Source organism: Somniosus microcephalus, chromosome 12 (assembly GCF_052327205.1).
Source record: "Somniosus microcephalus isolate GS21.2 chromosome 12, FLI_Smic_1.0, whole genome shotgun sequence".
Lineage (NCBI taxonomy): Eukaryota > Metazoa > Chordata > Chondrichthyes > Squaliformes > Somniosidae > Somniosus > Somniosus microcephalus.
In genome coordinates this window covers 17,685,733-17,700,566 of record NC_140998.1, presented here as the reverse complement: position 1 = coordinate 17,700,566, position 14,834 = coordinate 17,685,733, and the positions used below count along the sequence as shown (strand labels likewise).

Below are 14,834 nucleotides of genomic sequence, written 5' to 3'. Positions count from 1 at the left end.
GAGTGTCGATACGCCCAGATTGAAAAGGAATGTCTAGGCTTGGTAGTTGGACTAGAAAAGTTTCATGGCTACATATATGGACTTCCCACCTTCACAGTTGAGACAGACCACAGCCCACTGGTTGCCATCATAAAAAAAAATCTGAATGAGATGTCTCCAAGGATTCAACGACTCATGATGAAGCTGCAAAGATATGACTTTGAACTGATCTACACACCAGGCAAATACATAGTGTTAGCAGATGCACTATCCCGAGCACCCACAATGAGTCATGTGAGCTCTACTGAAGAAGACGTGGATGTTCATGTGAGTATGGTCACTGCTGTGCTGCCTGTGTCGGACACAAAATCAAAGCAAATAGCAGAAGAAACAGTAAAAGATACAGCGTTACAAACAGTAATAGAGAACATTCATCATGGTTGGCCAAAAGGTTCCTGTTATGTTCATTAATAAATAGACATTCTTATTATGAACACAGCTAGCTTCTAGCTAGTCATTTATTCAGTACACGTTCTCTAGGTACAGTATCTGTAGAGATGCAGCATGTGTGCTCCTGTGTGCAGGCTGCCATCTTGACTGTTGCCTTGTGGGTAGCCTAGTGCCTCATGAGTAATGTAGTCTTAATCACATACAGCTGGGCAGTGTAGTCTTATACATACAGCTATATACAGCTCTACGGCTCCACCTAGTGTCCACTATAGAATGACATGCTATTGATCACTACATCCCCCTTTCTTTGAGGTTTAACAAAATCAATATCAATCAACTTTCAAGAAAACAATAAAGATAATATCAGTAATGCTTTTGTTAGTGCCCTATAAACAAACATTTTCAAAACAGTCAACACATTTTCAAAGCTTTACATTGTACGCAAAGATTAAGTCTATCAGATTTTTTTACCTCACGTGTGGATCTTCTCAACACGGGTAAGTCTGATGTGTCTTCATGAGATTGTTCTGGCGGTGAATGACAAGATGCAGTTGCGGCATTGTCATCAATCTGCTCTTGTATAGATCGAGGTCTCCTTGTGATCTTTACTTGGAGAGGGTTTCAGTGTTTTCTTCACTCTTCATGCCATAACTCTCAATGTAGTCAATGCACTCTCGAAAAACTGCTGGCAGCTGGATCCCATCATACAGCATAGTCCTCTCAGCAGCCTCGGCTAATGGAACACCAAAGATTGGCCTGAGGGAAGAAGGAGTATCTGGTGCAGGCTTCTTCTTTTTCTTTTTCTCTTTCCACTGCTTAACAACATCTGCTGCGGTTATATCTTTGGACTTTTTCTCCTTGTGTTTTTTCTCTTTGTGCTTAAGGTCTTTTTCTTTCTTCTTGGAGAAACTAGGCTTTTTGAAGACATGGATACCCTTTGGACTTTTCATCCTTGATGGGCTCTCTGCTTCATCACCTGAGTCATCTGGTCTGCTTATGGCACAGTTTATACGGTAGACTCTCTTGACCAGTTCTAAGTCTTCACAAGCTTTGTCACCTAGTATCGAATCAAGTCTTTCAGCCACAACAGAAAACATGAGATGATGCACTTTGTCTTTGACTGTCACTTTAAGTCTGCATACACCTAAGTTATCTATTTTCTGTCCATTATAGTTCTTCAGTAGTACTGACTTTTTCTGTATTTTGGGCTTTTCTTTCATATTGTTAATGTCACTCATACTGATTAAGTTTGCTTTTGCCCCAGTGTCTAGTTTCAAGGTAACTTATGCTCCATTTACTTGCAGTGGGATCATTCATTTGTCCACTTTTACTGCATTGACTTTATGTTCAGCATTGTCCATTTCTGAGGGCTGCACATTTTCTGTATCTTTTTTGATATCGTCACATGACACCATTCCGACAAAAAATGTCTCACTTAAATCAGTGTCCTCAATTACATTAACTCGTTGCCCTTTCTTAGTTTGTACTTTTGAAAAGCATTGTTTGGCAAAGTGATTCTTTCCATTACACTTTGTGCACATTTTTCCAAACGCTGGGCATTGTCTTAACTGGTGTTTGTAACCACAGCGTTTACAATTAAAAATTTCATCCTCCGATTGCTTTTCATTTCTGTTCTGCCCACGTTTCTTCCCCTTATAGGACACAGCACCGACAGCAGCATTATCACTCATTTCAACCGCATCATTATTGATTTCACTGAAAGTCTTCGCGTACTTTCGAGCTAGCTCGCTGGCTTGGCATATTTTCACCGCATTTTCCAAATTTAGTTCGGTTTCTCTCAACAGACGTTCCCTGACTTTTTTATCATGAATACCAAACACAATCTGGTCACGAATCATGGATGCTTTGAGCTCAGAGAAATTACATGTCTGTGCTTTCAGTTTCAGATCAGTTATAAAGCTATCAAAAGTCTCATTTTGTTGCTGTGTCCGAGAACGGAAGATGTATCTTTCATATGTCTCATTCTTTTTGGGAGTGCAATGTGCATCAAATTTTTTTAGCACATCTTCTAATTTTCCTCTGTTCTCCTCTGGATTAAATACAAATGTATTAAATACCTCTATCGCCTGTGGGCCTGCAACCGTAAGCAGCAACGCTATCTTCCTTGCATCTGGCTTCGTACCGAATCCGATGGCTGCAATTTAGAGTTCGAATTGCTGTTTAAAAGTCTGCCAATTGTAGTCGATTTTTTCTGTGAGTTTCAAACGCTCTGGTGGCTTCAAATTCTCCATGTCGCTTTTCACAATTTTCAGCAGATCTTCACCATCCTGGTACCATGTTATGTTCATTAATAAATAGACATTCTTATTATGAACACAGCTAGCTTCTAGCTAGTCATTTATTCAGTACACGTTCTCTAGGTACAGTATCTGTAGAGATGCAGCATGTGTGCTCCTGTGTGCAGGCTGCCATCTTGACTGTTGCCTTGTGGGTAGCCTAGTGCCTCATGGGTAATGTAGTCTTAAACACATACAGCTGGGTAGTGTAGTCTTATACATACAGCTATATACAGCTCTACGGCTCCACCTAGTGTCCACTATAGAATGACATGCTATTGATCACTACAGTTCCTGTCCAAAATACTATCACATAAGGTCAGAGTTGAGTGTCATAAGTGGACTATTACTAAAACAGAACAGAATAGTCATTCCACAGGCTCTACGTCAAGACATGCTCAAAAGGATTCACGAGGGACACCTTGGAATTGAAAAATGCAAAAGGAGAGCAAGAGACACTGTTTATTGGCCTGGCATAAATAAGGACATTGAGAACATGATAGGCAGATGTGAGACATGTCAGAAACACCAGAACAATCTCATGAAAACACATCAGACTTACCCGTGCTGAGAAGATCCACACATGTAGTAAAAAAGCCTGAAAGACTTAATCTTTGAGTACAAAGAAAAACTATATTGAAAATGTATTGACTGTTGTGAAAATGTTTATGTTTATAGAGCACTAGCAAAAGTGTTACTGATATCATCGTTATCGTGTTTCTTGAAAGTTGATTGATATTGATTTTGTTAACCTCAAAGAAAGGGGGATGTAATGATCAATAACATGTCATTCTAGAATAGTACACTAGGTGGAGCTATAGAGCTGTAGAGCTGTATAGAGCTGCATATTTCGTTGTATGTGTTTAAGACTACACTACCCATGATGCACTAGGCTACCCAGAAGGCGGTAGTCAAGATGGCAGCCTGCACACAGAAGTACACATGCTGGACCTCTACAGATGCTGTACCTAGAGAACGTGTACTGAATAAATAACTAGCTAGAAGCTAGCTGTTCATAATAAGAATGTCTAGTTATTAATGAACATAACACTCACGTGTTTCCCCCGTCCCCAAAGCAGAATGTCAACGCCTCTTTAAAATTCAATAAAATAGGAAAAACACCAAAGGTAGGAACAAATTGTATCTGAGCCAATCTTGCACCAAGAACCATTGGTGGGATAAGGAGGGAGATAAGTTCTCCCTTAAATACCCAACCTGTCAGTCACTACTGTAACTTATGCTGAACTTAATGGCACCACTGTTGGAGCACTAATAACGTTACTGTTTGGAATACATCACCTCAATCACTTCAAACTGGATCCTCTGTCTGTCCTCTTTTGCTCTCCTTCTGACAACAACCTGCAATTAGACAATGTCATTAACCGTCAACATTAAACCAATTTTCTATTTCTTTCCAATTTTTCCCTCCACTTTTCTCCTTGAATCCTTCTCTTGTGTAGATCATGATTCATGCTGAGGTACAATTCGCGGCCCACAAACCCCCCCGCACTCTCCACCACTCCTCCGACAACTGGTAAGACGCAGCCACCGACAGATCAAGATGGCGTCATGTTTACCTGGTCAGTTTGACTAAATGCCAGGTTGCGAGGTCTGGCTGCCTTTCGAGTTCTCTGCACTCCTTCAATTCTGCCCCGATTTTAATCGCTCCACCATTGGTGGCCATGCCTTCAGCTGCCTGGGCCCTAAGCTCTGGAATTTCCTCCCTAAACCTCGCCGCCTCTCCCTCCTCCTTTAAGACGCTCTTTAAAACCTACCTCTTTGACCAAGCTTTTGGTCACCTGCTCTAATTTCTCCTTATGTGGCTCCGTGTCCAATTTTGTCTGATAATACTCCTGTGAAGCGCCTTGGGACATTTTACTATGTTAAAGGCACTATATAAATACAAGTTGTTGTTGTGAGAGGGAGGGAGTTCCCAGCATCCTGTCTCATGTGCCTGATGGAAAGTCGGCTCGGACTCCAATGTAGGAGGGTTGTGCCTGTCCCTGGATCCCAAGCAAGTGGAGGATCTGCTGGAGTCTGAGGTGCAGACCAAAAAAATGGAGGGAGTGTTTATTTTTAAACTCTTAAACATCCCCCTCCCCCCATCCCTCCCCAAGACGTTGCAGTCTTATTGGGGACCTCTGGTGGTCATCCTTTCTGAAACTGTTAACCATCCTTTCATAGTTTTCTAGATTGGCTTGAGTGGTTTGCCAATCTATCCATCTCCACTATCCCCCTGGGTCCTCTCTGTGAAGTTATAAAACCTAAATAAACCGCCTGTTCACCTTCCATCTTAAGAACATAAGAAATAGGAGCAGGAGTAGGCCATTCGGCCCTTCAAGCCTGCTCCGCCATTCAGTGAGATCATGGCTGATCTTCTACCTCAACTCCACTTTCCCGCCTGATCTTCATATCCCTTGATTCCCTTAATATTCAAAAAATCTATCGATCTCAGCCTTGAATATACTCAACGACTGAGCCTCCACAGTCCTCTGGGGTAGAGAATTCCAAAGATTCACAACCCTCTGAGTGAAGAAATTTCTCCTCATCTCAGTCCTAAATGGCCGACCCCTTATAGAATCATTGAATCATAGAATGGTTACAGCACAGAAGGAGGCCATTCGGCCCGTCGAGCCTGTGCCGGCTCTCTGCAACAGCACTTCAGCTAGTCCCGCTCCCCCGCCCTTTCCCCGTAGCCCTGAAAATGTTTTTCCTTCAGGTACTGATGCGCTATCAATTACTCATAAAAGACTGAGAGTTAAGAGAGTAACTAAAGGCTTTTATTAACAAAAGAATGAAGGTCTGCCTCGAGTGGTCGACCGGTCCAGAAATACAAAGGGCTGGGGAGCAGTCACCTTTATACTAGGACTTGTGGGAGGAGTCAGCCGAGGCATGTCCAGGCATGTACACAGTGGAATACAAACAGTGGTTTACCACAGGTACTTATCCAATTCCCTTTTGAAAGCCACAATTGAATCTACCTCCACCATCCTTTCAGGCAGTGAATTCCAGATCCTAACCACTCGCTGTGTAAAAAAGTTTTTCCTCACGTCGCCTTTGGATCTGCTGCCAATCACCTTAAATCTGTGTCCTCTGGTTCTCAACCCTTCCGCCAATGGGAACAGTTTCTCTCTATCTACTCTGTCCAGACCCCTTATGATTTTGAACAACTCTATCAAATCTCCTCTCAATCTTCTCTGCTCGAAGGAGAACAACCCCAGCTTCTCCAGTCTATCCACGTAACTGAAGTCCCTCATCCCTGGAACGATTCTCGTAAATCTTTTCCGCACCCCCTCTAAGGCCTTCACATCCTTCATAAAGTGTGGTGCCCAGAATTGGACACAATACTCCAGTTGAGGCCGAACCAGTGTTTTATAAAGGTTCATCATAACTTCCTTGCTTTTGTACTCTATGCCTCTATTTATGAAGCCCAGGATCCCGTATGTTTTTTTAACCGCTTTCTCAACCTGCCCTGCCACCTTCAATAATTTGTGCACATATACCCCCAGGTCTCTCTGTTTATGCACCTCCTTTAGAATTCTACCCTTTAGTTTATATTGCCTCTCCTCGTTCTTCCTACCAAAATGTATCACTTCGCACTTTTCTGCGCTAAATTTCATCTGCCACGTGTCCGCCCATTCCACCAACTTGTCTATGTCTTCTTGAAGTCTATCACTAGCCTCCTCACTGTTCACTATACTTCCAAGTTTTGTGTCATCTGCAAATTTTGAAATTGTGCCCTGTACACCCAAGTATTCTGATGACTGTGACCCCTAGTTCTAGACTCCCCAGCCATGGGGAAACATCCTCCCAGCATCTACCCTGGCAAGCCCCGTCTTCTGAGCTTGTGACTATGCCCATGAATAACCGGCAGAAACTCATATTTAACAGACCCTCAGAAGAAATCAGCAGTGCGTCAGGAATCAGTAAGAACTGGTTTATCCGAAGATAATGATAACCTGAGGAGGATAGTGATAGACTTCAAGAGGACATTGATAGGCTGGTGGAATGGACGGACATGTTGCAGAAAAGTGCGAAGTGATATATTTTGGATAAACTGGAGAAGCTGGGGTTGTTCTCCTTAGAGCAGAGAAGTTTGAGAGGATATTTGACAGAGGTGTTCAAAATCATGAGGGGTCTAGACAGAGTAAAGAGAAACTGTTCCCATTGGTGGAAGGGTCGAGAACCAGAGGGCACAGATTTAAGGTGATTGGCAGAAGATCCAAAGGCGACATGAGGAAAAACTTTTAACGCAGCGAGTGGTTAGGATCTGGAATTCACTGCCTGAGAGGGTGGTGGAGGCAGATTCAATCGTGGCTTTCAAAAGGGAATTGGATAAGTATCTGAAGGAAACAATTTACAGGACTACGGGGAAAGGGTGGGGGAGTGGGACTGGCTGAAGTGCTCTTGCAGAGAGCCGGCACGGGCTCGACAGGCCGAATGGCCTCTTTCTGTGCTGTAACCATTCTATGATTCTATAACTGCTTGCATAGGATTGAGGTTTGGTTGGGTGCGATCGTACTTACAAACACTGCAATCCCTGTTAGAATAGCCAGGGCGATGATGATGATGATGGCAGCGAAACCGGGCGAAATGGTCTTCATGTTGATTCGAGGAGGCTCGTTATCGAAGAACCAAACTTGTACCGACTCCCTCTCCACCTGCAGGCTCTTTCCGTCTACTTCCAGGGTGAATTTGTTCATCTTCAGCTGCAAGGTGAAGACATTGTTGAGAACAGCACGAGAGAAACTAGCCAGGAGATTCACTTTGACACCCTAGGCTAACTCAAACCAGTCGGACAAACTTGGGTCTGAAGCCAAAAAGGTCAACACAGGTTAGAGTCAGAAAGAAAAGAAATAATTTGCATTTATAATTCCCCTTTCATGATCTGAGGACGTACCAAAGTGGTTTAAAACCAATGAAGTACTTTTTGAAGTGTAGTCACTGTTGGAATGTAGGAAACGCGGCAGCCAACTTTCGTCAATGCACAAAATAGGAAACGAGTCCATTCACAATCGCCCACAGCAACTTTATCGATAAAGGCAGCGATCGAAAAGCAGGCCTTTGCCATCTGCTGATGGCATTTGGAAGACACCAGACTGCCACCGTCAAAACCCACCGGTGCCATGGGAGTACCTTCACCACACGGACTGCGGCAGTTCAAGAAGAAGGCCCACCACCACCTTCTCAAGGGCAACTAAGGATGGACAATAAATGCCGGCCTTGCCAGCGACACCCACATCCCTAAAACGACCGACCAGTTCAAAACCACACCTTGCGGCCACGGTGGAGGACACCAGCACTAACCAAAAGGAGAAGAGGAGGCAGACCAAGGAGCAGTGAGTGATCAGCTGATGCTGCTCAGCTTCCCTACCAGTGAAGCCCTGCGCAGTAGGCCCTGGCCCTCCACCTCGATTTCACTATGGGCCAGAAATTCCAGAACGGGGCTTGCAGCGCGTGCAAGCCCCGTATTTGCACTTACCCCGCGCTCCTGCCGATCAGCTTCTGGGACGCCTGAACTTGGAGAAATAGAAAGCACATTCCCGGGCAGCGTATGACGTCACGCCGCCCAGGAGTGCAGCCAGCGCGGACCCAGGAGCGTGCAGTGTAAGTGAGACACGCCCCTTGAGGTCTCAGTTTCACTGGACACGCCCCCAATGTTTCTGTCAAGCTGCTTTGCTTTTTTACATGCAAAGCAGCAGTTTAAATAGGTTTTTGGAAGTTTTTTGAAGATTTTGGTAACTTTTATAAACTTTTTAAAATGTTTACATTATTTTGAGTAATCTGAAGTAGTTTTAAAGAGAATTAAAGCAATTTAAAGACTTTTAAAAGCCCTAAAAGAATTTTTTTAATTCCATTTATTTATTTAGCAATGTCGTCGTCATACGTGTCTTCACACTGTTCCCTTTGGGGAACTGTATGAAGTGGTGGAAGGATTTATGGCCGTGATTAATGCTCATTCCGTGACCGTAACCATCTTTGAACCAGCCATTAGGGCGGTTAGTCCTATGGCGGGAGGGTTTTACGGGCTCCCACAAGCTATACAAGGAGGGGGGGCCACCCACACCCACGGACGCAAATATCCCACTGGATGTCAACCCAGAATTTAGAGCCGGAGCTCTGACTCCACTTGCCGGGACTGTCTGGAGCGGGGTTCGAAACCCTACCCTGATCTGGCCCAGCGGCGGGGATCCTACCGCTATGACAAACGCCCAATCCGATTAGCAACGTGAAATGGCAGCATAGGGCTCCAGTTACGGGGAGGGAAAAGGCGCAGGAAACGTATGGGTGTCACCTTCTGTGCGGAGTGGGCCTTTTGCGTAGCAGTAAGCATCCCCGCCGCTGGGCCAGAAGGAGTAGGGTTTTGAACCCCACTCCAGACAGTCCCGGCAAGTGGAGTCGGAGCTCCAACTTTAAATTCTGGGTGGACATCCAGCGGGATACTTGTGTCCGTGGGTGTTGGTGGCCCCCCCCCCCTCAGATGGGTTGTGGGAGCCCGTAAAACCCTCCCGCCATAGGACTAACCACCCTAATGGCTGGTTCAAAGATGGTTACGGTCACGGAATGAGCGTTAATCACGGCCATAAATCCTTCCACCACTTCATACAGTTCCCCAAAGGGAACAGTGTGAGGATACGTCCGATGATGACCTCTTGCGCAATGCACCTCCTTGGACCCTCAGTCGCAGATGCGAGGGGGCAAGTCGTGCAAGTGTTAAATTTTTTATTTTATTGACAAGTAAAATGTTGGCCCAATAATTCCCTTCCAAATGCGCTAGTACGGTCGGGGTACTTACGCATCTGGCCGGATGAAATGCCGGTTTTCAGCATGCACAGTGCATGTGGGGAAAACCGGCATTTCCTGTCCTCTGAACGAAGGGGTTCAGAGGCAGAACGCGTGCGACTGCACATGCAGCGCGTGCGCAGTATAATTCGCCGCTTTCATTAATGCTTTCAGTGAGGTCCAGTCATTACAACTTACACATGAAAAAAGCATGGGTACAGTTGCTACAGAGGCTGCGGAGGAAGATATTTCTTATCGTGGAGCTTCTGAAAGTATGTATGTCTGTATATATTCCTTTGCGTGTTATGTATATATTCCTTTACTTATGTGTATGAATGTATTATTTAATTATGACTTTCAGAGAAAGTAACTTATTGGAAAATCATAATTAAAAACATACATTCATAGTAAAGGAATATAAAACATACATACATATACGTAAAGGAATATATGTGGACATACATACATAACTCATTCTCACATTCCATTCACACAGCCACAATTGCTCCTTCTACCTACCGTTCTGAAAACCCTTTAAAAAAAAAAAAATTTTAACTTTAAAACTTACTTAAAATTTCTTAAAATAACTTCCCTCCCTTTCCCAAACAAAAATATTGCATTTCAAAAGCTCCACGATAAAATATATCTTCCTCCGCAGCCAATGAACCACTTTACACTTGCTTTTTTTCAGTGTAACTTCTAAGGACTTAACCTCACGGATTTCATGAATGAAATCCACGAAGTTCACTGCGCAAGCGCTGCCTGTGCAGTCGCACGCGCTCGAGGTCTGGAAATGCCGGCGTTCCCCGCATGCGCTGTTCATGCTGAACGCCGGCATTTCCAACGGCCAGAAGCGTGAGTAAGCCGACCGTACTCACGCTTCTGGCCTGGAATTTCTGGCCCCATATAATCTGGTCTCCATATTATAAAAAGGGTGTAGAGGCACTGGAGAAAGTGCAAAAAAAGATTTGCATGAACTGAGAGGTTATAACTATCAGGAAAGGCTGAACAGGCTGGGGCTCTTTTCTCAAGAGAAGAGAAGGCTGTGGGGTGACCTTCTAGAGGGTCTTCTAAAATTCTGAAGGGGGTTTGATAGGGTCGACGTAGAGAAGATGGTGGGAGGGAGACCAAAACTTGGAGCCATAAATATAAGATAGTCAATAATAAATCCAATAGGGAATTCAGGGGCAACTTCTTTACCCAGAGAGTGGTGAGAATGTGGAACTCGCTACCACAGGGAGTGGTTAGAAACATAGAAACATAGAAGATAGGAGCAGGAGTAGGCCATTCGGCCGCTCGAGCCTGCTCCGCCATTCAATGAGATCATGGCTGATCATCCAAACTCAGTACCCTGTCCCTGCTTTCTCCCCATATCCCTTGATCCTTTTAGCCTTAAGAAATATATCTAACTGGTTGAGGTGAATAGCATCGATGCATTTAAGGGGAAGCTGGAATAACACATGAGGGAGAAAGGAATGGAAGGTTACTCTGATGGAGTTAGATGAAGAACGGTGGGAGAAGGCTCGTGTGGGCACGGACCAGTTGGGCAGAATGGCCTGTTTCTGTGCTGGAAATTGTATGTATAAAAGTAGAGGTGTGTGCTGGGATGGAGAGGCGGGAGCCGTACTCACGTCTCTCTCGATGTAATAGGCCACAGTGGAGATGTCGGTTGGGTCCTTCGTCCCGTTCTCGCCGAGTCGGATGGAGATTTCTCTGGATACCTCGTGGACCTGTCGCCGAGAGGACGGGGAGACAGATGGTCAGTTCAACTGGGTGGCCAAGTCCCTTCTAATTAGCGCCAGTGCCTGGAGGTATAACTGCGGTCCACAGGGTGCCTTCATTACTCGGTTCCAGCTGTTTCGTTCTACATTTATCAGTTTTCTTGGGGGAGGGGGTTGTGGAGGAGGGGGTGTGTGTGTGTGTGTGTGTGGGGTGGGGGTGGGGGTGCGGGGGAGAGGACAAGTGTCCACTTTATTTTTTTTGTATTTTTGCCCCTCATTTGTCGTTAGCCTGGAATGCCTGTGATAAATGATCAGATAATCTATTTTAGTGATATTGGCTGAAGGATAAATATTGGCCAGAACACCGGGGATAACTCCCCTGCTCTTCTTCAAAATAGTCCCATGGGATCTTTTACGTCCACCTGAGAGAGCAGACGCGGCCTTGGTTTAACGTCTCATCCAAAAGACGGCACCTCTGGCAGTGCAGCACTCCCTCAGCGCTACACTGGGAGTGTCAGCCTAGATTTTGTGCTCAAGCCTCTGAAGTGGGACTTGAACCCATGTCCTTCTGACTCAAAGGCAAGAGTGCCTTTTTTTGGTGGAATTGGTTGAGGGATAATGTAGACCAGGACTCTGGGAGAACTCCCCATGCTTCCTAGAATAGTGCCATGGGATCTCCAAGTTAGGATTCAGATACTTGCCGTGATCTCCAGGATCTGAGTTGCCTTTAGCGTGTACTCTTTAACCAGCTTAATGGCCACCTTCCTGAAACACAAGAAACAAGTCACCTTCCTTACTTCCATTTTTTATTTTTCAATGGTCAGTTTTGAAGCTGGTTTTCATCTTGGGAAATCAAATAATCCTCCTTAGATATGCAAGTTGTGCTGTGGGAGAGGAGAGTGTAACCCCCTTGTTCAGGGGAGGAGAGATGGATGAACCGAGTAACTATAGATGACTTAGTCTCGCATCAGCTGTTTTCAAGGTCCTAGAATCCAGCATTAGTGATTGAATTCATCAGGACAGGAAGTGGGGGATGGACAAGGGGCCAGAGTTAGAGGAACGCAGAGATCTGAAGGTGGCAAATGTAACCCCACTATTTAAGAAATGAGGGGGAGAGAAAACGGGGTACTGTACTACAAACCTGACATCAGTAGTAGGGAAAATGCTAGAATCTATTATTAAGGACATGGTAACAGGGCACTTAGAAAATAATAATAGGATTGGGCAGAGTCAACATGGATTTATGAAAGGGAAATCGTGTTTGACAAATCTGTTAGATTTTTGAGGTTGTAACTAGCAGAATAGATAAGGGGGAACCAGTGGATGTGGTGTATTTGGATTTTCAGAAGGCATTTGATAAGGTGCCACACAAGAGGTTATTAAACAAAATTAGGTGCTCATGGGATTGGGGGTAATAAAATAGCATGGATTGAGGATTGGTTAACGGACAGAAAAACAGACAGTAGGAATAAATGGGTCATTTTTGGGTTGGCAGGCTGTAACTAGTGGGGTACCGCAAGGATCAGTGCTTGGGCCTCAGCTATTCACAATCTATATCAATGATTTTGATAAGGGGACCAAATGTAATATATCCAAGTTTGCTGATGATACAAAGCTGGGTGGGAAGTTGTGAGGAGGATGCAAGGAGGCTTCAAGCGGATATAAACAAGCTAAGTGAGTGGGCAAGAACATGGCAAATGGAATATAATGTGAAGAAATGTGAAGTTATCTACTTTGGTAGGAAAAATAGAAAAGCAGAGTATTTTTTAAATGGTGAGAGATTGGGAAATGTTGGTGTTCAGAGGGACCTGGGTGTCCTTGTACACGAATCACTGAAAGTTAACATGCAGGTACAGCAAGCAATTAGGAAAGCAAATGGTATGTTGGCCTTTATTACAAGAGGATTTGAGTATAAGAGTAAAGACGTCTTACTGCAATTATATAGGGCCCTGGTGAGACCACACCTGGAGTATTGTGTACAGTTTTGGTCTCCTTACCTAAGGAAGGATATACTTGGCATAGAGGGAGTGCAATGAAGGTTCACCAGACTGATTCCTGGGATGGGGGGATTGCCCTTTGAGGAGAGATTGAGTAGACTAGGCCTATATTCTCTAGAGTTTAGAAGAATGAGAGGTGATCTCATCGAAACATACAAAATTCTTACAGGGCTTGACAGGGTAGATGCAGGGAGGATGTTTCCCCTGGCTGGGGAGTCTAGAACCAGGGGTCACAGTCTCAGAATAAGGGGTCGGCCATTTAGGACTGAGATGAGGATAAATTTCTTCACTCAGAGGGTGGTGAATCTTTGGAATTCTCTACCCCAGAGGGCTGTGGAGGCTCAGTCGTTGAGTATATTCTAGACAGAGATCGATAGATTTTTGAATATTAAGGGAATCAAGGGATATGGGGATAGTGCAGGAAAGTGGAGATGAGGTAGAAGATCAGCCATGATCTTATTGAATGGCAGAGCAGGCTCGAAGGGCCAAATGGCCGACTCCTGCTCCTATTTCTTATGTAGATCTCAGAGAGCCTCAGACAAGCAGCCATTACTATGTGACTTCATGTTATGGACCTTTCCATTTCTCACACCAGCTGTCCCTGAGGCCTGTCTGTGTGAGATGAAAGCTTCAGCCCCTGTCATCAGGCAGTCTGTTGTGTGGGACTGCGCCCACTAGAAACTGGGTTGAGTCCGTCCAACCTAATTTCTTGTAGGACCCTACATTCAACGGAGAGGAACCCATCGTCCTGTCAGTCTGGGCCGGATTCACACTTACTGTGGTACCCAAAACAGAGGAGTCTGATTGGAGAAGCATTACCTCATTGTACTCAGCTACGTGTGCTTGACATTGACATATGGAGACGATGAGGATCCCATATCCTGCAGCATGCTGGCCAAGTCTGAGGAGAGCAGGTATGCTTATCTACATGGTGAGGCTCCTGTTTTAATTGGGCCATTGTACAGGGACCCAGTTGGAATAAAAGAGTTTGAATGGAGGAGGGGGGCAAAGGGGTAAAATCAGGGACAAGTCACCTCAACAAATTCTCCTCAAAACACAGGAAGCCATTAATAAACATGCAGAATGGGCATGTAAATAGCAAATTAATTTCAATATAGATAATTGTGAGGTGGTGCATTTTGGTAGAAGGAATAAGGAGGCCACATACTCCTTGGAAAACAGGAGTCTAAATGGGGTAGAGGAGCAGAGGGATCTGGGGTTTCAGGTACACAAATCACTAAAAGTAGCGACGCAGGCTATAAAACATTTCTAGAGGGATAGAATTGAAAAGCAGGGAAGTTCTGTTAAACCTGTATAGAATCTTGGTTAGACCACACTTGGAGTACTGGGCGCAGCTCTGGTCACCATATTATAAAAAGGATATAGAGGCACTAGAGAAGGTGCAAAAAAGATTTACAAGGATGATACCAGAACTGAAAGTTTATACCTATCAGGAAAGATTGAACAGGCTGGGGCTCTTTTCTCTAGAAATGAGAAGGCTGAGTAGTGATCTGATGGAGGTCTTTAAGATTATGAAAGGGTTTGATAGGTTGAATGTAGACAAGATGTATCTACGTCTGGGGGAGACCAGAACTAGGGGCCATCAA

The 14,834-nt window shown here is 44.6% G+C and overlaps 1 protein-coding gene across 1 annotated transcript in view; it reads right to left on the bottom strand.

The window, feature by feature from the left end:
- The window catches only part of LOC147109054 (epithelial cell adhesion molecule-like), a 35,933-nt gene that overhangs the window by 7,561 nt on the left and 13,538 nt on the right, over positions 1–14,834 (bottom strand). Inside the window, exons 5-8 of the mRNA XM_086002631.1 lie at positions 11,932–11,995; positions 11,141–11,239; positions 7,253–7,435; positions 4,026–4,085 (exon numbers count right to left, since the gene is read on the bottom strand). Coding sequence (XP_085858757.1) covers positions 4,026–4,085; positions 7,253–7,435; positions 11,141–11,239; positions 11,932–11,995 — 406 coding nt within the window. The remainder of the gene's footprint in view (positions 1–4,025; positions 4,086–7,252; positions 7,436–11,140; positions 11,240–11,931; positions 11,996–14,834) is intronic.